Source organism: Hypomesus nipponensis, chromosome 11, assembly GCF_054491055.1.
Source record: "Hypomesus nipponensis isolate SF chromosome 11, ASM5449105v1, whole genome shotgun sequence".
Taxonomy (NCBI): Eukaryota; Metazoa; Chordata; class Actinopteri; order Osmeriformes; family Osmeridae; genus Hypomesus; species Hypomesus nipponensis.
The window spans coordinates 12352677-12372633 of record NC_140371.1 but is presented as its reverse complement, the minus strand read 5'-3'; the positions used below and the strand labels follow the sequence as shown (position 1 = coordinate 12372633).

Here is a 19957-nt window from a genome sequence, read left to right as displayed (position 1 = left end):
TTACTCGTCCTTAAATCGTCTGCTATTCATTAAATACACATTTCCTTGGATTTTCTTTACAGGGACACTGGCACTGCTTTGTAATTATTAACAGTACTAAACGACGACACCTGTACAGGTGTGCCATTTCCTGTTGGAAGCAACAGTAGCCTACTGTGTAGCACAGATTGTCGAAGTTATAATGCCCATTTAGTGTAGGCTACTTAATTTCTTACAATAATGGCGGACGAAGAGGAACGTAAACACATGGAGAAATTTGCTGACCTGTCAAATCACGGTGAGTGTGTTAGACCACGATGTCACTGAAGGCTTTATTATTTATATACGTTATTTGTCTCTGAAAGACTTGCGAGTCAATCCTGCAACACAAACGTAGGCTAACATTGGCCTAACAACATTTCAGAAGGAAATTTGCTCTCTGGGTCCTAATCATATAGGTCCGAATAGGAAAGTCAACCATTCTAACATGCGGCTTGATTTCGGGGGCAAAGTTCAACATTTGAATGTGTCGCTGTCGAGAACTTATTATTTAAAATGTCATTCGTTTGGCTTATTGTTTGCGGACGTACTTTGACATTTAATCACATTTAATTTTGACTTCATCAGAGAACAGTCTTCTTCTCACCACCACCCCTATTACAATTTCTGCCAAATTACCCAATGGTATCCGGTTGTGTAGGCATTGGCAATGATTGCATCGTTTTATTCCTAGTTAGCAGTCGAGAGGTAGAGACATGTTTACAGAAAGACTGGTGCTAATGAAAGTGGGGTTGTCCACACAGAATATACATTCAAGTGTTGACCCAGCAGAGTTGGACTAAGTCAGACTTTATCCTTTAATTCACCTGTGCAGTTCATAACCCGATGAATGTTGCACTTAGTCTGCAACCTTAACAAATACGGGATGAGTCACTGTGTCAAGTGTTTTTAGTCACGTCACGTGGGAGAGAGGGGGAGGGGTGGAGAGCTATAATACGATGTGTGGTATAGCAGCAGGGGTGAGTAAGCACATGTGACCTGAATGTTGTACCCTAGAGGAAATAGTACTTGACCTGGTTTGCAGATTGAAATATGACTTCAGAATCTCACTCTGGAGTAGAGCATCTCTGTCACAGCCACGACTGGTTATGTTCTTTATTTTCAGAGTGCCCTAAATCTTCTTTCACAGCAGTTGTACAACGGTTACCAGGAGACATGTTCCACTTTGTTCAATACATCATTATTGTAAAGTCGATGTACCTTGTGGGGAGACATTGCTAACTGTTTATTTTAACACACACAAGCAGTACTTTGAGACTAGAGTCTGATTCATTGGCATGTTAGACTTAAGTCATGAGCAAGTCACTTATTCTTTCCATGTGGCTGTTCTGTATTTAGAGTTAAGGAACTGATAAAGATTCCAAAAGATTTAATATGGGTCTTGTTGTTTCCTCCAAAGTGTGACTGGCTGGTACTGTTTGTGTCCCACAGCTGTCCAAGAGTATGAGGGCCTTCAGAGGGAGCATGAGAGAGCAGAAATGGAGGTGAGTGTTTTAGAAGTCTGGGTGTTAGTAGAAGTCTATTGTTTTCTAATGGACAAGTTATATGGTGATTCTTATACTGCACAAATCAAAATTTGATAGGGATAAATAATGGATCATGTTCACTTACAACATGTTAGTATAGTGCATAGATGGAGAAAAAGGACAGTGTGTTTTATATGAAGTGATGGGAGGGGGGCGGGTCAGGGGGTCTGGGTGGTTGGATGGGGGTTATTGTACTAGTGCTGTGGCAGGCTTTATAATTGTATATGGCAGACATGGCTTGAGACACCCTGAAGGTAAATTCAGAGAATTTCCCCATAGTTCTTCAGTTAATTTACTGTATCATGACAAAACAAACAAACATGAACTGTCATGTTTCATGAAAGAATATGATGCTTTCCAAACTTATTGTACTGAACTAATTTGTTTTCTCACTAGAAAAACTGTTTTTCTATCACCCACTAAAAATGAAAATATAAATGTGTTATTTTAGAATTGTTTGTTTAAAGTCAATATAATTATAAACATATTTTCAAAAGAATCCTTTGAAGGAATACAGTAAATTACAAGGGATTTCTAAATTGATTGGTATCACCTTTTTTATTTCACTGCTGGATATGTGGACATATGTATGATTAAAACTTAGTTCTGGAAAGTTTTATTAGCAAAACAGCTACTTCAGCTATTTTGACAAAGAAATATCTTAATGTTGAGCTCAAGTGGAGTTTGATCTCACATAGTCAGTCAAGGTAAACCACAAGGTGAAGTATTTTAACATGTTTGTTTTTTCCACTTGGGTTTATCAGTGCAAACGCATGCAGATAGAACGAGACGAAGCGGTCAATAGACTAAAGGAGTTTCAGCGAGGTGAGGTCTGATTCATAATGTGTCTTTGCATCTGTTTGAAGTTTTTACACTCATATTACAGCTCTTATCTAATGCTGTTACTATATTAAATGGTTTTCCTCCCTACAACATTACATTTACATTTATCCATACTCAATATGACCCGGGTTGTTAAAGGTCTGTGGCAACTTGATTTCTACCTTGATGACAAAACGTATTGTCCAGTCATGCACCTATTTCTATTTAGTTATATGGTTCACAATGAGGTGGCCAACCAAGGCCAACCTGCTTCCAATGTGTCATCAAAACCACTCTTAAGGCCATCTAAGATGTATAGAATGTGTACCTCAGTTATATCAGATTGTTTTTTAACGTAACTACAATGTTGCAGAAAACTGCTTGGCCTGTTATTTGAACTGTGGAATTCTTATAAGGGTACAATATTCAATATACAAAGTGTTAAAGGTGGTTCAAATAGTTTTCCTTTGTCACCAGGGCAGTTGTGGGGAATTTTATATGAATAATTTGGCCTTTGCTCATGTAGCCAGTGGTCCTCCAGCCAAAAATACATATTGTGTTTGACTTCCACTTTAATAGAGGATGCCTCGCAATGCCAAGCAGCTGCATATTAGGACCTATTACGTGATTTCATAGCTCTTAGAAAATTGCTCCTATTCACAACGAAACGGCGGGGGGAGAGTGGGAGAAAAAGCTCCCCAACACACAATCACGTCTTTTCAATTGGGGATGGCAAGGTTGATGACAACATGACCATTGTGTTATAATGATAACACCACAAAGGCATCTGCCCCCCTCATCAAGGCTTCGGTGCGGCTGCAGATACAATTTAATTCACTGCTCTGTCGGCGGCGCTGATACCATTATGCGCCACGTCGACACAGGGGTAATCACTGTCTTGGAGAGGAAAAAAGAGGAGTGGGAAAAAAGATGGAGTGATGATGGGGAGGCTAAAACTTACAATTAAGACTGCCAATTCTGACATGTAAGAACCCCCGTCGCCACACACTTGTACACTTTCCACTTCCAGCGCTGTTTATTTACCATGTCTACCAGTAATTATAATTAACGTGTCATTTAGTTCAAGGCGTCCTTTGCTGGTTTTGAGTGTGGCTGGGCATTATAGAGTCTGTGAAAGAGCGGAAAGAGAGAGAGGCCGGGGATGAAACTGGCAGCTAAGTGCTATTGAATGACTGACGTGGAGAGGACGCGGGAGGAACTTTGATATCGCGAGGCACAGGCCCACCAAGTTTTAATTAGGTGTCATTGGGAAAGGAAAAGACCGAACCAACGGCATTCATTTCTATTTTTCCCCTTCGACCACAATGTTTAATTAGTTAAGTGGCAGTAAGCCCGATCTCCTCTAGCCAAGGTTTTTGATTACAGCTTCAAATTATGTCAATGTTTGGAACATTAAGCTTGTGACATGTCTCTGAATTATATCTTTTTTTTCTAAACGAACTAGCTAAAGGGGATATTTTGTACCTTACAGTTCTTGAAAGGTCTTTGAAAAGAACATCAGTTGTTCCTATTAAAGAGATAGATCAGTTATTTTGATTTGTGTCTTTACTATCGATTATGACAGAATAAAGTTTTAATCTTAAACGATAGAAGATGAAAGCACAGCGACTTTTTGTTGTTGACAAAACACACATTATTATAAGCCTACCAACATTAAGTTAATTTAAGGAGACAGATATGGGAAAATAGCCATCCCTTTATCTTTAGACCATTATTATATTAATATTAATGGTTTCACCAGGCTGTCCTACTAGAGTTCTATAAGAAGCCACTGATGGCTTTTGTTGGGAATTCTTTTTTGTAGGTACATTCTGGATCATTTATATGGGATAATAATATTTGTCAATAAGTGATACAGTAATGGAATCTGTAGATAATTGAGATTAATAAAGTATAAGCATATTACCAGCAATGAAGACAAAGAAATTAAACCGAGTTCTTCATTGTGAAGAAAGGTGAATTAAGTTCAGCTAAGTTTGCAACAAAACTGGAATGCACTAGGCATCAGTTTCAATCATTCTCGTTTTAGTGGTTTGAAGAATTTTCTAATGGTTAACCACTCTTCTGGTCTGTGTGTGTTCATCCACAGTGTATCAAAATGAAGAAAAAATAAATGTATAATAATTATTATGTTGCTTTTTGTAAGGAAAGAATGATGAATAAATCTAAAGCATTTGTCTTGTATCTGAATTAGCATATTCTCTAAAAGGAGCACATGCACGCAATCATTCATAGGATCCTTAATCACTGAGTTTCTTTACATGGCATTTTGACTGAATGTCAATATGAAAAACAAGACAAGGGTTTATTGTAATTTCTGAGTCAAGTTGAAAATTGTAGTGGGTATATTTTGAACTGGGTTTGGGGAGTAATATTTAATTCTGAAAAATAATTCACCAAAATGCCCTTTGTGCACTTTGTCTGTTGTTCATTCCAATGTATAAAACACTCTAAACATGATGTTATTTTACCTATATACACTTCCATGTTCCATTCCTAGTTACATTATCAATGAAGACAAGTGATCCAGTTCAAGTGTCAACCAAACACCCCAGCCATTTCAATATCTCTACCATGTTACATAGATGCTACATAGATGAGGGTTATCGTTTGGACCCAAGGTTGGCTATAATTTTGTCCACCATCTGTAACTCATCTACAGTCTCGTCTGTAACTTAGTATATGGTTAATGCATCCGTCGATACATGCTGTTTTGATCATTGTATTTCAACATACTTAGCAACTACTCTGGCAGTTATGAAAAATCCCAGTTACAATAGACAACAAGTGACAGATTTAAAGTGTTTGTTTTGAACCTTAATTCCTTATATAGTTGAATTATATGTCCAGTTTTGTCATTCATAAGAAAAAAAAATTAGTCACTGCACAATATTCAAAGCTGCAATTAGGTCCAAACCATAGCTCAGGCCATGTTGTATCAATGTTCTCATTTGTTGATTAAGGCAATACTTTGTGCTCCAGGCTATATACAGTATATAATAACATATTTTGAATGAATATGAAATATAATGTACTGTATAATATTTATATGTATTTTCTTTCCCTCTAACAGTGTCTCATATGGTTATTGAAGAAGTAAACACTATTCAAGAGAACCTTGAAATTGAGAGAACGTGCAGAGAAAATGTGGAAGTGCTGGCCTCCAAGGTATGTCAAATGACCATTTATATAATTTTGTTATGCTTTTTCTCCTTTTTTGTGTCCTTTTTTAACCAACATGACCATCATGTGTCATGTGCCATTGGTTGTAGTCCACTTTGTTAGAGTTAAAATGGCAGCACCTGACTTGCGATGCAGAGCACACTTTTTGGGTGTACTGCCTGCCAAAATGTTTGTTGTGATTAGGAATGGGCAGGCTGGTGCAGAGTGATTTCTCAGCTCACTGCTGGACTCATCACGGTAATCATTACCCACACAATTTTCGGACAAAAGCCCCCCTGGATCCACCTGGCAATGTCGGCTTGGGGGACTGGTGGGCAAGTAGGGGTTTGTCTGTGTGTGTGTGTGTGTGTGTGTGTGTGTGTCATGGCCTTTCAGCTTCTGCTTTCTCTTCTTCCACAACCCTTTTGCTTTCCCCCCATTTCTCTCATTCCTACCTTTTCCTATTTGTCTTTCTTATAATTCTCTTAAACTGTCAACATACATACATAATCGTAATTACAATTTACAACAACATAGAATTTGATATCGGGTCTCTATTGGATTTGCATCCATTCATTACATTATAATTTTGAAGTCTATTCAATATAGTCAAGGAATAATAATTTGTCAATTGTCTATCATAATGTAATGTATCATTCACATATTGACTCATCCTGTTTCTCTTTATTCTATAGAATTGCTTTCCCATATCATATAAATAAATTGATTGGATTGATTCATCACTCTAGCATATTAAAACAATGTGGGGTCTGTATCTCTTGCAAACATAAATTAAATAAGTAATTGTGGTGATGCACCTCAGTCAGTTACAGTATCAGTGATTTGTTTTGTGTTACGATCTGCGAATTGTGATATCGCTGAGGTGTGGCTGAAAACCAAATCAGTTTAGGGAGATAAGGAATGGAGGCCAGAGAGTGCCTATAGAAAATGTAATAAAGTGTACTACTTACAATTCTAAATGTGGCATGGTGTAGACATAACACAACATGATAGAACTCCTAAATGGGTCAGACCAGCCTTGTAAACACAGTTTTGTTCGCATTTGTCTCAAGCACAATGCTCCAGCTTTCATTCACTATGATGACAGACATGCTTTTATTGAATCGACTCAAAATGGAATATGTCTTTGAATGAACTAAAAGAGCAGAGAACCTTGAATATCATGTTATTTTGTTTGTGCTCTATTGTGCTTTGTGGAGTGGACATTGAGGTCACAGCAAATAACAGACAGAAGGGTCTAGAAAGAATTTTTACTATATGGAGTGGACATTGAATTCCATACTGTGGAACAAAACAAAGGGTGTATAAAGATTGTAAAACTCATGATATGTGATAAGTAGCAATCAATTTGTGGAATTGTTGCACATCTACAATGGCGAAATCACATCTCGTAAGCTGACTTTGCTTCCCTTTATTCATTGACCATGTATTTGTTCTTTGTTAAAGGGAGCACAGCAGCACCAAGCCATAATTTATACCCACTAAAATGGATCACAAATTGAAAGAGGCAGCAGTGGAGCATCACTGACTTACTATTTACCCCATCTCTCAAATACGGCAGAGGCCATTTTGGGTTCTTTAAGGGCATGCTGACTAAAAGCATGCTAGGCTATGCTCATTTCAACCACTCTCTCTGTGTCTTTTCTTGGTGCCCTTTATCAAGCTGCACCAGCACTCACGTTTGCCTCTTTCCAAAGGCCTCAGTGCCTCTAGAACCTCTTGGTTTGAGCCACACTTCTATTGTAATCCAATGTACTTTAGCTTCTTTCTGGGACAAAACATACAGTATTTAATATATATGGCACAGTTTTTCACCTTGTGAGGTGTAATGCAAAACAGTCCCCAGTGTTTCACATTTGTCTTTTGTTGAGTGATATGTATTGTATGCTACAACAGATGTACTAGTAAGGTGACAAGTTAATTGACATGCCATAGTGAGTAAGAGTATGTTTTAACCATAACCACTTGCCATTTCTATTAGGGTCTGTTTCCAGACAATGCAGCACTATCATTCATAGCTTATGTTTTAGGTTCATAGCTCATTTACATTTAAATCAGACAAAAATATTTTGGAAGATATTACAGGAGAAAGACATACAAATCTATCTTCCTTTCTTTTTTGTTTAATATCCTTGTTTTCCAATGTTGGTTATTTTGCCTTCCCCACGCCCCAAGTCCTGTAGGAAAAAGGAGGAAAAAATACTATTGAACATTTTGAATTAAAAAGCAATGATAGAGGGTGGATGTTATTTGCAACCAGTCAAATCAGAGAGCAATTGCGACGTGTTACATTCTTGTGTTGATGTTTTATCAAAGAAAATAAGAGGTTCGTGACTTTGTAATTGTGACCTCTGTAGCGTCCGTCCACAAGCCAAAGCCCTGATTTCTCTGAGTATGTAATTTCATTCATTCGCACTCATCAATTGTAGATTATTATCAAAAGAGTGTGATTCTGCGTTATGTGTTGTTGATTGCATTTCAAGAAAGATGCACTCTGAAGGACATCATCAGAAAATGGAATTGCTGCAATCTGCTCAGACCGGGACGTCATTAATAAACGCTCCTTTGCCATATCTCGGCTTTCTCTCAGCTTTATTCTCCGGACACATTTTCATTGTGAAATGACATCAAGAAATATGCATAATTTGCATCCATCTTCTTTCTGTGGGGCTCATTAGTCTTCACTTAGTAGTAGTACCCTTAATTGACTCACATGGTAATCTCGATTATATAACTTAAAAAAGGGAACATTCTATAGTGGAAGTTCAATAGCGATGGCTTTAGCAACACATCAAATTGCCAATTGGCATCTGACAAGGGAATGTGTGAGACCATACCAGCACAAAGTGCCATACAGCAGTGGTGCATGTAAATAGGTATGTTTCACAGAGCACTGTGATTATCTCTAAAAGCAAACATATTCTAGGCTTTTTCTCCCCAATGTCACAACTAATAAGATGTATGTTATTTCACACCTGAGTATGGCTTTTGCACTTCTTCCCTTGGGATATTACTTCCAGGTACAGTGTGTGATTAAGGGGACGGGGAATGAAGAGATTGGAGCAGCCTTTCATCTGGCATATCCTGCACAACATCACATATTATGTTAGATTTGTTTCCTCATAGGATTCATACAAAATGTCCTTGAGACAGTCTGTACTGATAAAAATGTACTGTATTTTTCGGAAATAAAGCAGCGGTTTAGCCAATTTCCCCCAATTTTACATTTGGTGGTGCGTTTTATATTTCGAAGCAGCTTATAGCACATTTTTATAAAAAAAACAATGGTATAAACACTTTTTTCATGAATGTTATTTAACCCGTTAAGGAGTAGCGTCTGTCGTACGCTTGCATCCAGTAAGGTGACGGTGTAACGTCACATATGCGATTTTGAACATTCCAACTGAATATTTTCCGATGGACAAAAACTATGCCACAAACGCTTTAGTATGGCTTCAAAATGTACTAATGAGAAGGCTAAGTAACTCTAGCATGGTAGTAGCATTGCTACGAGTATTTTTGCTTGCTAACTTAGCCCAGAAGCTATCTAACTAAAGCTAGCTACAGTAACTACTGTTTCGGAAAAATAACTTACGCTTTGGGACCGTCGGAAATATTTAAAACTTAAGCGTGTAAAGGTAAATATTAGTTAGTTCCCGGGCAATAGAAAACATACATTACGCAATAACTTACTTTGGTTTTCGAAGTGTGTTAAACAAAGGCATGTTGTAAGATTGCCTATAGCCTACTCGTACATTGCTTGGTATTATTGTTACCGGATCAAGTGCGGCATATATTTTACTGCGGTTTATACTCAGATTTACACACACAAAGCTCCTATGTATGTTATATAAATTATTGTGTTTCTACGTTGTGGATTCCATGCATACTGAGTATGCAGCAACCAGTCTGAATAGATGCCAATCTCATCACAGCATTTAGGTGCCCTTGATAAGACCACTTGTGTCCCTGAGTGTAGCAAACCATCAACTAAATCTGATTTAAGTGGAACAACTAGAATATCTTATTTTTTGGACTCGGATTACGATCCCTTACATTTCACCTTCCAAGGTTACTTGCATATAGCAGTGGTTCTCAATCCTGGTCCTCGGACCCCCTGCCCTGCATGTTTTTGATATTTCCCTGCTCCAACACACCTGATTCAAATAAATGGTCCTGATAACGACCCATTAATTTGAATCAGGTGTGTTTGAGGAGGGAAACGTCCATCATTCAATGTAAAGGTTCTCGCTCTCTCTTTTTCTCTCTTACCAGTTGAAACGAGAGAATCGCTCCTTGAAGAGGAAGAGTATGATATTACTTTCTCACCTGGGATCAGAAACTATTTCTGAGATCAGTTTGGAGGATGAAGAGAAGGAAGAAGAAAATGAGGATTGGGGCAAGGCCTGCTCCTCTGCCCAATGCCAAAGCATCATCACAGGTACTGAGTGTCATCTTGGCACCTGTGTGTGTACTTTAAATGCATACACCAGTGGACGCTGTTGTCAAAACTATTTCCCAGACTGGGCCATCATCACTAAAATAAATCCTATTGGTTAGATGATTTTCATGTACAATTTTTATTGAAGCAGGAATATGCCCAATTCTCATTTGATTGAACCAGTATACTTATCCTGCACTCTAAGACTGAAACAGTATTTTCTTCTTCATTTTCATGGACCAGAGCTAAGTGATAAATTGAAGTTGACGCTAGAAGAGAAAAAACAAGTGTCCATTAATCTTGAGGCAACAAGAGAGAAACTAACGGACCTCAGAGAAGATGTAAGTTTACATGGAACTTTGAGAAAATTGTATGTTTGTAACTCAGAGACTCTTGACTTAAAATATTGATTTTCCAGAACAGAAAGAATTCTGTACACCATCTCTTAACTATATATTTACTGCCGTTATGTTTAACTATCGTCAGTATAGTGCAAAGAATGTAACTCCAGAACTTAGGGTCCTACAATGAAATGGCTTTCACTATCTTAAAATTCTGTTGCAGCTAAATCATGCCTCAATACTACTAGTGTAACAAATCAATTAATGACACAATCCAGTGAATTGAGTTCCTCCTTTCTCTCTCCGTCTGTATCCAAATTGTAGCTGCAGAAAGAAAGACATGATAATACGGTTTTGATTGCTGAGACGGTGCGACAAAAGAACCACTTGGCAAAATACAACAGAGGTCAGCGATGGTCTGCTTCGATGGAATATTGTCATGTCGATCACTGGCGCTTGTCCCTGGAAACTAGCATGACATCTGTGTGCACCTTCAACGCTAAGCAATTAAGAGACCCCACTCTCCTGCTCTCTTTGTGCACCATAACCTTGAGTGGTGTTAGATTTTATAAAAAGAAGAGTCAAAGTCTGAACCTACCTCCATGTGCAGGAAAAACTGGGGGAAACTGGCTGAATGAAATTCTGGCTGGTGGATGTGTTTGCTTGCTTTTAAGACAGCACATTTCTTATTAGAAGGAGGTGTCAGGTTTCAAGGTTTTCTATATTCTGCTTCTAGACAACCCCCGAAGTTTAAATACTAATAGCCAACGTCCTAAAGGCAATGTCTATAGTTCTGAAACCCTGTTTGAAGTTTGTATTTTTAACCTTAGAAGTTTGAACCATAATTTCAGACATTTTCTCTATGAGTATATATTTACTTAAATTTTAATGATCATTTATAGCAGGTATACTGATTTATTTATTTTTATTATTAAAATGTTTACATACAAATGATTTAAGTCGGCTTGCAGGCTTTCAAGTCATAACAAAATGCTACCAATGATTTCTACCCAGTGTCCTTGTACGCAGTGGAGGAGTATGAATCCTTGCAGGAGAATCTGAACCTAGAGAAAGACCTCAGGGCAGAGGCAGAGAACTTTGCAAGAGAGGTAAATCATCTCTCTTTTTCTCTCACCTCTCTCGTTATCTCTGTACTTTTGTCTGTAACCATAATAGGTTTAGCAGCTTTGGATGGATATTTCGGTCTGCTCAACATGTCATCTCAGCTGTGATTAACATGGCGTTGGTCTAATCCCATTTCACACACCTGATCATCCACCTGTTGATGCTAATGACTCATCATCGCTTGGATATTAAAGCCTGCAATGTTTTGATATTATATTATAAAATACAGCCATTAGTTCAATCACATTAGGCAATTAAATCACTGAATTAATAAAACAAAGTAACCACGTAGTGCCACTAGTTAAGATATATGCTTTGTGGGTTTTTGAAATTGTTTTATTATTGTTGTAGCTTTGTTAAGCCTTGTACAGTAAATTAGTCATCTTTTATGATTTGGTAGAACAACCTAAGAAGGTATTTGTGATTGAGATTCCTATTGTGTTGATGCTAGCTCTGGTGTCTTGTATGACTGTATAGATGTTGGTTGAGCAGAGGAAGCTGAGAAGACAAAGTCAGGTCCTGCTGCAGAGCACGAGTCCCGGTGAGGCCCTGCAATCTGCCCTCAGTGATGTCAGCAGACTCACTGAAGCCCTGGAGAGAAACACACTGGAGCACCAACAACAGGTCAGACACCAGCAACATGTGATAACCTGGGGGCCTAATCCCTTCATAACCACCCTTGAATGAATGGTCCTTATCAGGCTTCTGCTGAGTTAGATAATGACTTAATCATTTGAATCAGGTGTGTTGGAGCAGGGAAACGTCTAAAACATGCTAGACAGTGGTGATTGAGACCAGGATTGAGAACCACTGGCTTAGATGTTTGAGACAATTTATATTGTTTCACTTAAAGATTTGTATTCTTCCTATTCTCCCTGAGATCGATATATGTATCAGTTATATAAAAAATAGCAATTGACTGGCAAGATGGTCTTTGAATAGTAATGGCTGCTTCCAGCTCTTTGGGCAGCAACTTGCTAGATCCATAATGATGAGGAGCATTGCGAGTGCCATTCACTCTTGTGGGTGCTTACATTTATGAAAACAATTACACAGGAGTGGGATCAGTGATCTCTCTGGGTCTAGGGGTGGAGGTGAGCCAGACCCTCCATTTAAAGAACAATTAACACATTATCTGAGGAGAAAAAAAAAGAAAAGAATGTGTACTGGCACCAGCCCAAAGCTACTTATCAGCTATTATCACCACAGGAGCTGTTTATGGCAGGGGCTTTGAAAAGCTTACTTCCTGGTCAATCTCTTTTTAGGAAAAGACACACAGGTGCATGGTTCATTGCAATGTTCCAACATGTGTTTCAGCCTGTCTTTAAAAAGAATAGCAAAAAAAGCACTTATTTAATGGGAATTTCATTATCAGGATAAGTATCAGATTGACCAGAGCATCACTTACATTTACAATACATTCGTCATTATTTCTCAACTTCAAGGGTAGGACTTAATACTGTCGTCCTAAAAGCACTACTATTCAAACTCATAAGAAATGATGTGCGTGTGTCCAGATGAAGGTGATGGAGGAGCAGCTTCGAGGCAGCGTGCTGCAAAAGGAGGTGGTGGCATTACAACGTCAACTGGAACTAGTGGAGGAGGAGAGGAACGAGAGCAGGAGGACGTGCTTCAAGGCTGAGGGGGAGGCCAAGGATCTCCGCTTTATGGGTGAGTCAGAAGGACTGTACATAACATGAGAACAGCATAAACCATACCGTGTTGCTCTCAATCTGGCGTAGGAAGGTTATAACAATAGTAGGTCAAAAGGTTTCGACCATAAAACATATTTTTTTCCCTCAAAGCACTCTGACTGTGTCCAATAGCAGTTAAAGAAAGACCTTCTTTTTTGATGGATCAGTCGAGGAACTTCAGAAGAAACTCCAGGCGGTGATGAACCCGCCTCTTGCTTCAGCTTTGCCTCCTCCTCCTCCCCCTCCGCCCCCACCCCCTCCACCCATTTCACAACTGCCCTCCAACCCTCTCAGGTAAGATGTCCATGTGCCATGCCCTCTTAACACATTCATAATATTATTACGATTCTTCGATCAACAGTATGAACCAAAGTCATACAGAGTGTCTGACAACTACATTGGTTTTGAGTTTTGCTAACTCGGGACCATAAAAAATACATTACATCAAAATATCAATCAACTTTACCAAGAATTGGGATGTTCTAAAATAAATGCCTTGCTTCATATCATTTTACAGTGCACTTCTATCCATGCTCGTCAAAAGAAAAGATAACAGTAACAACATTCCATTAGTGGTCCAAGACTCCTCCAAAAAGCCAGGTACTGTTCAGATCTTCTTCTCAAACTCTCAGAACTTACGATTTCCCAAATTCCTTTGCTCCATCAGTTGTTGTAGTATTCAACCATAGTAAGGCATTCTTTGTCAATAAACACTGAATATTTGAATGGCAGGTTAAAGGTGTTTTTTTTAAACCTTAAAGAGTAAGAAGCTTGTTCAGAAATTGTCGTTAATAGTCATTATGCCATTATGCATGATATACATTAAGCTTTTTCACAGTTGGAATCAGTTAAGTTAAAATAAAATGTATTTCTGTACAAATAAAAAAGCCCACTTCAAGATCAACAAGGACAGTGTTGGATTATCATTTGTGAATTGAGCATTGACTACTCAGGTCAGTTTGAGTACCATTCTTCCAGTTGTAGTTACATTCTTTCATTTACTTGAACAAAAGAAAACCTTGAATAGTTTGAGCAGATGAGATCTATGAACATCCAATTTTTTTTTTTTTTTTACCTGTACACTCTCCCTTAATGGGGTTTTTTGTATGCAAATATGTGGTTACCCCTTGACAAATACCATATGATTTTGTATTTCTGTTAAACTATGAAGTCTCTCTAGGATATGGAAAAACTAAATTTTCAGCAAACATTAATGCAGTTACTTGTTATGCCATAAATTGAACAAAAACACTGTGGTGTGTGAAAAAGTTTGGGAAACCTCCTTTGCCATTAAGTAAACCAACTCTGACAGATAATCACAGCTTGCAAATGCTTTTTGTAGCCAGCTAAAAGTCTTTCGACTTTTGTATTTTAAATGTTCTCCCATTCTTCCTGGCAAAAGATGTTTTAGTTCTGCAATATTTAACACAAATGTTGAATTATGTTTGAGTCAAGGGCTTGAGTCAGCTTGCAATAGCCTTCGAGTAGCCAATTGTTGTTGTTGATTTTTAGGTACTGTTTATTTAAGATCATTATCTTATTGTACAACAAGCCATCCTCTTTTCACCTTTATCTTTGTAGAGGTTGCTTCCAGAATATGCTGGTATTTAGAAGAATCCATTCATCCCTCCATCAGTGCAATGTTTCCAATGCCCCTTGCTGCAACACAACTCCAAAGCATGATAGATCCGCCCCCATGCTTCCATGAAATGCTGCTCCTAATTTTCTCTAAACATACCTTTGCTGGTTGAGGCCAAAGAGTTATATTTGCCCGTCAGTGCATAGCACTTGTTTACTAAATGCATTAAGCTTCTGTAGATTATCTGTTGCATACTTCTGATGTTGGATTTTATTATGAGGACGCAGGCAAGGTTACAAGGAGGAGGCAAGGAGTCTTACACAGTTGGTTAAAGGACCCATAGTGGCTAAGTGCTTGCACAAGGTTTGAAGAGTCAAGAGCATTTGTAAAGCTTTGAAATTGGCACTAGCTGACATTTTCTAATTGTTGACATGCCTAAGGCCTAATGAGCTGACTAAGGTTGGAGACCTTAATTAATTAATTAATTAATCTGACACTTTGGGAACTCTAGGGCTCCAAACGTATTCAATTTATGACTCATAAAGTAACCATGCATTAAGGTTTACTGAACATATCAAGTTTTTTTTCTAAAATGTAGAACAGTGGTTGGCAACCTTTTTGATGTAAAGAGCCATCTTTTCATTTTTCAATTAAATTAGGGTGCATTGGGAGCAACAATGGATGAATATCTTAATTTGAGTCTGTTAGATTGGGCTAGGCTCCACTGGTCGAGTTAGATGGACCAACAAAATCTGCACATTTGTAAAGGTCCATGATGCTAATTGTTGCACCCAATGGCTGCATTCCAAAACCTTATTTGTGACTTAAGTTTTAGGCTACTTACTATTTATTGTATAACGAATCAACATTTTTTGTGGGAGCCACACAATAAGTGGATAAGCAACCTCGGGTTGCCAACCCTTGAGACAGATTCTTTAATGGAAAGAAATTGCCAAAATATGTTATTTGTCAAGGGAAGCCAAACTTTTGCATACAGTTGTGTAAAAACACATTTTTATACCGTTTTGAGGCAAGTTTTTGCCATCAATCGGTTGATTGTGTAATTTTCAATTACAAGTTTTGGAATGAATGATTGTCAATTACAGCTCTGCTATTTTTTAAGATTACCTTTCTTTTGACGTTGAATTTTCCCCACTGGAACAAAGTACTGTCTTTGTAATGTCTGTCTTGCAAAGAATTGAAGGTTCTCTATTCAAAAAATCTCAACAGCACTGCAGCAATGGCTGGAGCACCAACACAGGCTTCAAAGTCTCTCAGTTTTCTCAACATGTTCATCCGGACCTTCTAAAAGAATATTGTCCTGTCTATAATAACCTCTCCAGGAGTATTGTTGGTTATAATAGAATAGGTGGAGATGGCAAGCTCCTTTTTGTCCTTGTCCCTCTCACTATCCATCTGTGTCTGTCTCAGAGCCGGACATCAGGCAGCAGGCGGTGGATGAGATGATGCAGAGAATCAAGAAGGGGGTTGCCCTCCGTCCTGTAGGCCAGTCACCCAACAGGGCCAGACCCATACAGGTGCAGTGTCTTCTCACTCCTGGCCACATAGCAGCGCCACAGTAGTCCTTTGAGCAATAAACTGTGTGCTGTCTGATGAAAGACTATAGATGAAGGGTTTTTTCTGGGTCAAAATGGGTCTTCGGTGCTCCCCCCCAAAGAATCAATGTATTTATTCCCAGGTGTTTTGCATTTCCCTCATATTTTCATCCTATTTCCCTAGAGCAATAAAGTTAGGCTACTTAAAGTCACCTTACACTCATAAAGTATGTTCTAAATGGCATAAATGCTGCCAATTAATAATTGACGTAACAACTTATTGTAAATGGTCAGTAGCCTAGCCTATTGATTAGGGTAGGCCACTCTGAAACATATACACTGCCTGCTTCATTTGATCTTGATAGGCTAAGCATTCTGTAGCAAATAATAACAATAAACACACTTTTTATTAATTAAAACTACTTAAGCATAATAATAAATGCACCTAAAATTCAAACCGTAGCAAGTGCAGCAATCGCTATCGAATCAACAGACGCTCAATTTTGCTAGCAGGGGAAGAAGACAAACAACGAAAATCACTAGTTAACTTGATTTAAATTTGCAAGAACTAGCCTTATACAATAACAGGTTTAAATGAACTGACAACATAAGTTATACGACTTACAGTTCTCAAGGACGCACACACGCAATCTCAACTGCGGTGTGAAGCTTGTATCCGTGCAATTCTCCGACATGCACTGGAAAAATCACTGCTGACTGATGGCCAAAAATGTTATACAACCTGATTTCTGATAGCCTACCGTGGCGGCAGAAATGTAGCCATAGAGGAAACACTGCACTATACATTATCATTCCAGGTTAATAATACCAATGAAGGCTGCATTGGAAATCATAAATTAAACTTTTGTCAGCATTTTGAGTGGACATTTCTTTTGCATTAGTACAGGTGTATTTGTGCACGTCGGGCTGGCCCTCGCAGCGGAATGACAGTGTAGTTGCCACTCTGTCCATTCACGCACCTCACAGTTGCGTATTGATCAGACAAGAAGACACGCTTATCAACTCGATTACTATTGATCAAAACAGAACGAGGGTTCGGCTGTAGCATACTTCAAACATACTAATGAGAACATGATGCATTGCACGCGTGATGAACACAGCTTTTTTTGCGGACTCTTTTTGCCTTTGGCGCTCGGGAAAACGGCTTTGTTGTGCGCCAAAATGTTCTCTATGCAGAAAAACCCTTTGACTATACCCGTCAGAACCATTGTTTCACAACTGCAGTACTCTTCTATGCTAAAATAGACTGCACTGTAATACTGTAGCATTTGTTCAGACAGGATTATTAAATGATTAATTATTATTAAATTACTCTATTGGCATTTGAAATACAAATCTTTTCAAAAAGCATTGTATGTGTTTGTCTATGCCCTACTGCAAAACTGGCTCTTTTTAAGGTTTACGACATCTTGAAATGCATGTTGTTGTTAGTTGGCTTTTTTACACTACTCTACAAAATGATGTACCATGAAAAGTTATACCTTGACATGATTATAAATAATGTGAAGATTAGAACATTTTCACAAACTTTTACAATTCAATGTTATGTTTCCTTGGTTTCAAATGAAGGCACAAAATCCATTGTACTTGTACTTGTGTTATTGTGACCAGATGCATGATTTAGCCTCACATAGTTTGATGGCTAACTGGAGCAAATTATAGAAAATAGGACTAATGTTTCTATTTTCAGTTTATTTACAAAACCTTTCTATTTGCTTTTACCAGAGAGACAGAGTTCCCTCTAATTCAGCCATTCACGAACTTAAAGGAATTCTGGTAATGTAGTTCTTGGTGGAACATTTAGATAAAACTTCAAATGTATAAAACTTTATTGTAAACTTTTTTCTGTGTGTTTGTCCAAACTGAAAGCTAGCAAGGAAAATCTTTTAGCAATTAAAAAAGGACATTTCAAATCCAATTTATGTCCATAAGACCGTAATAGATTTTTTTTTTATTTTTTTTATGTACAGGAGACTATTAAAAGACCCTCCCCCCAACCTAAAACAGAATCTCCGTCAACAAACAATGAATCAGAGCTGGAGAGAATTCTTCAGAGACGACGGGGCGCATTCAAGACCCCACTGGATAGTAGTGAGTTTATTTTTTGTATTGTACAGCTTAAGTCTCATAAACTGTAACTGTATGTGCTGTTAGGATTGAAACAGTATTTAGTTTTGTGCAAACATTTCTTAGAAATAGTAAAACTGTATATGTAAATTACTTGTTCATTATTCACATGCAGTAGATCGTACCTGCAGTAATGTTTCTATAATGTTCCTAGAAACATAGGCTCTCAACATAACAGTGCAATAAAAACAATCATGTTATGCAAAAGAAAAAAATGAATTTAACTGGTCTATAAAAACGTTACATCTAATCTTCCCTCTGAACTGCACGTTATACTTGTGTGCAATGTCCAGTAGATCATTATGTACAGTGAGCAGGTTGATAAAGCTTTCATTAACTCAGATTGTAGAGCATTGTTTGCAGTTTGGTTGGTAATAGGTGGCTACAGTGAGGGGAGCTATGGTTGCTATCAATAATGTGTCAAATATCACAACAAAACTGTCACCCTGAGACATTACTTTTTAAAGCAGGAAATGTAAAGCCAGGCGTACGGGAGCCGTATCTAATGGAAGGTTTTGGACTGTAACTGTGAGCCCAAATGGTGTTCACATGTATGTCTGTGTGTCCTTGTACAGGTCCCCCATCCTCCCCTCAGACCTTCCCCAGCAGTGTGCTAGACCTCACCAGAGTGAAACAGGCCAAGCGCCAGCCCGAGCATACCACCCAGGACTTCAGCCCATGTTAGGCCCAATCAACTGACCTGACGGCTGGGTGCTTCAAAGGCCCTGAGTAAGTATGGCTCACATGCCTCAGTCTTTTAATGTTGAATTAGGCCTAGCAGGAGGCTGTGTAGACACAATGTCTACACATATCTAAATAAATCTGGATTTTTTACTTTGGATGGTTCCGATGAGGGGTTTCATGTTATCTACACAGCATTTGCCAAACGCAGGCCCTTCCCTGCTATACACTGTAGTTACTAAGTCAATATGAATTACCTTCAGTCTGAGGGATAAAGCTGTATACAAAGGAATGAGTCAAATGTGGGTAATTTCCCTGCGTACATTTCTAAATGGTTGAGGTGTGCCTTAAACTACAGATTGTATTATAAGAAGTAATTTACCTCTCCAAGATGGCTTTGCAAGCACAAGACTGTAAGAAGGATTATGATATACAGTACATTGTTCTGTTGGGGAATAGTTGTCAGGCACACCATTCTAGTGGAGACAAACAGTTTAGGGATAGGTTCTGAGTATTCGAATAGCTGATGTTTGAAGAGAGAGTTAACACAAACCTCAACATAATGCATAGCTGCTACACCGTGACTAATTCAAACACACTGTGGCATTAGCAACGTCTCTCTAAGCATGAAGGTCAGAGGACAGAATCGATAGAGAATATAGATAGACAAACATGCTACAGGTTTGCCTAATTTAATCAGGCACATACTGCATCATAGACCCGACCGTCATAGTATTTTAAGAAAACTTACAGGACTCCTACAAGCCCGGCCTAGAATGTCAAGGATTATGGTTAGAAGGC

The 19957-nt window shown here is 38.3% G+C and overlaps 1 protein-coding gene across 1 annotated transcript in view; it reads left to right on the top strand.

The window, feature by feature from the left end:
• The first annotated feature begins 65 nt into the window (after positions 1-65).
• Positions 66-19957, top strand: part of shtn1 (shootin 1) — a 23288-nt gene continuing 3396 nt past the window's right edge. Inside the window, exons 1-16 of the mRNA XM_084667312.1 lie at positions 66-277; positions 1471-1523; positions 2330-2390; positions 5482-5576; positions 9867-10032; positions 10276-10373; positions 10698-10779; positions 11388-11482; positions 11976-12122; positions 13016-13169; positions 13360-13486; positions 13710-13792; positions 16203-16309; positions 18074-18124; positions 18319-18439; positions 19051-19204. Coding sequence (XP_084523438.1) covers positions 220-277; positions 1471-1523; positions 2330-2390; positions 5482-5576; positions 9867-10032; positions 10276-10373; positions 10698-10779; positions 11388-11482; positions 11976-12122; positions 13016-13169; positions 13360-13486; positions 13710-13792; positions 16203-16309; positions 18074-18124; positions 18319-18439; positions 19051-19160 — 1608 coding nt within the window. The 5' untranslated portion in view covers positions 66-219 and the 3' untranslated portion in view covers positions 19161-19204. The remainder of the gene's footprint in view (positions 278-1470; positions 1524-2329; positions 2391-5481; positions 5577-9866; positions 10033-10275; positions 10374-10697; positions 10780-11387; positions 11483-11975; positions 12123-13015; positions 13170-13359; positions 13487-13709; positions 13793-16202; positions 16310-18073; positions 18125-18318; positions 18440-19050; positions 19205-19957) is intronic.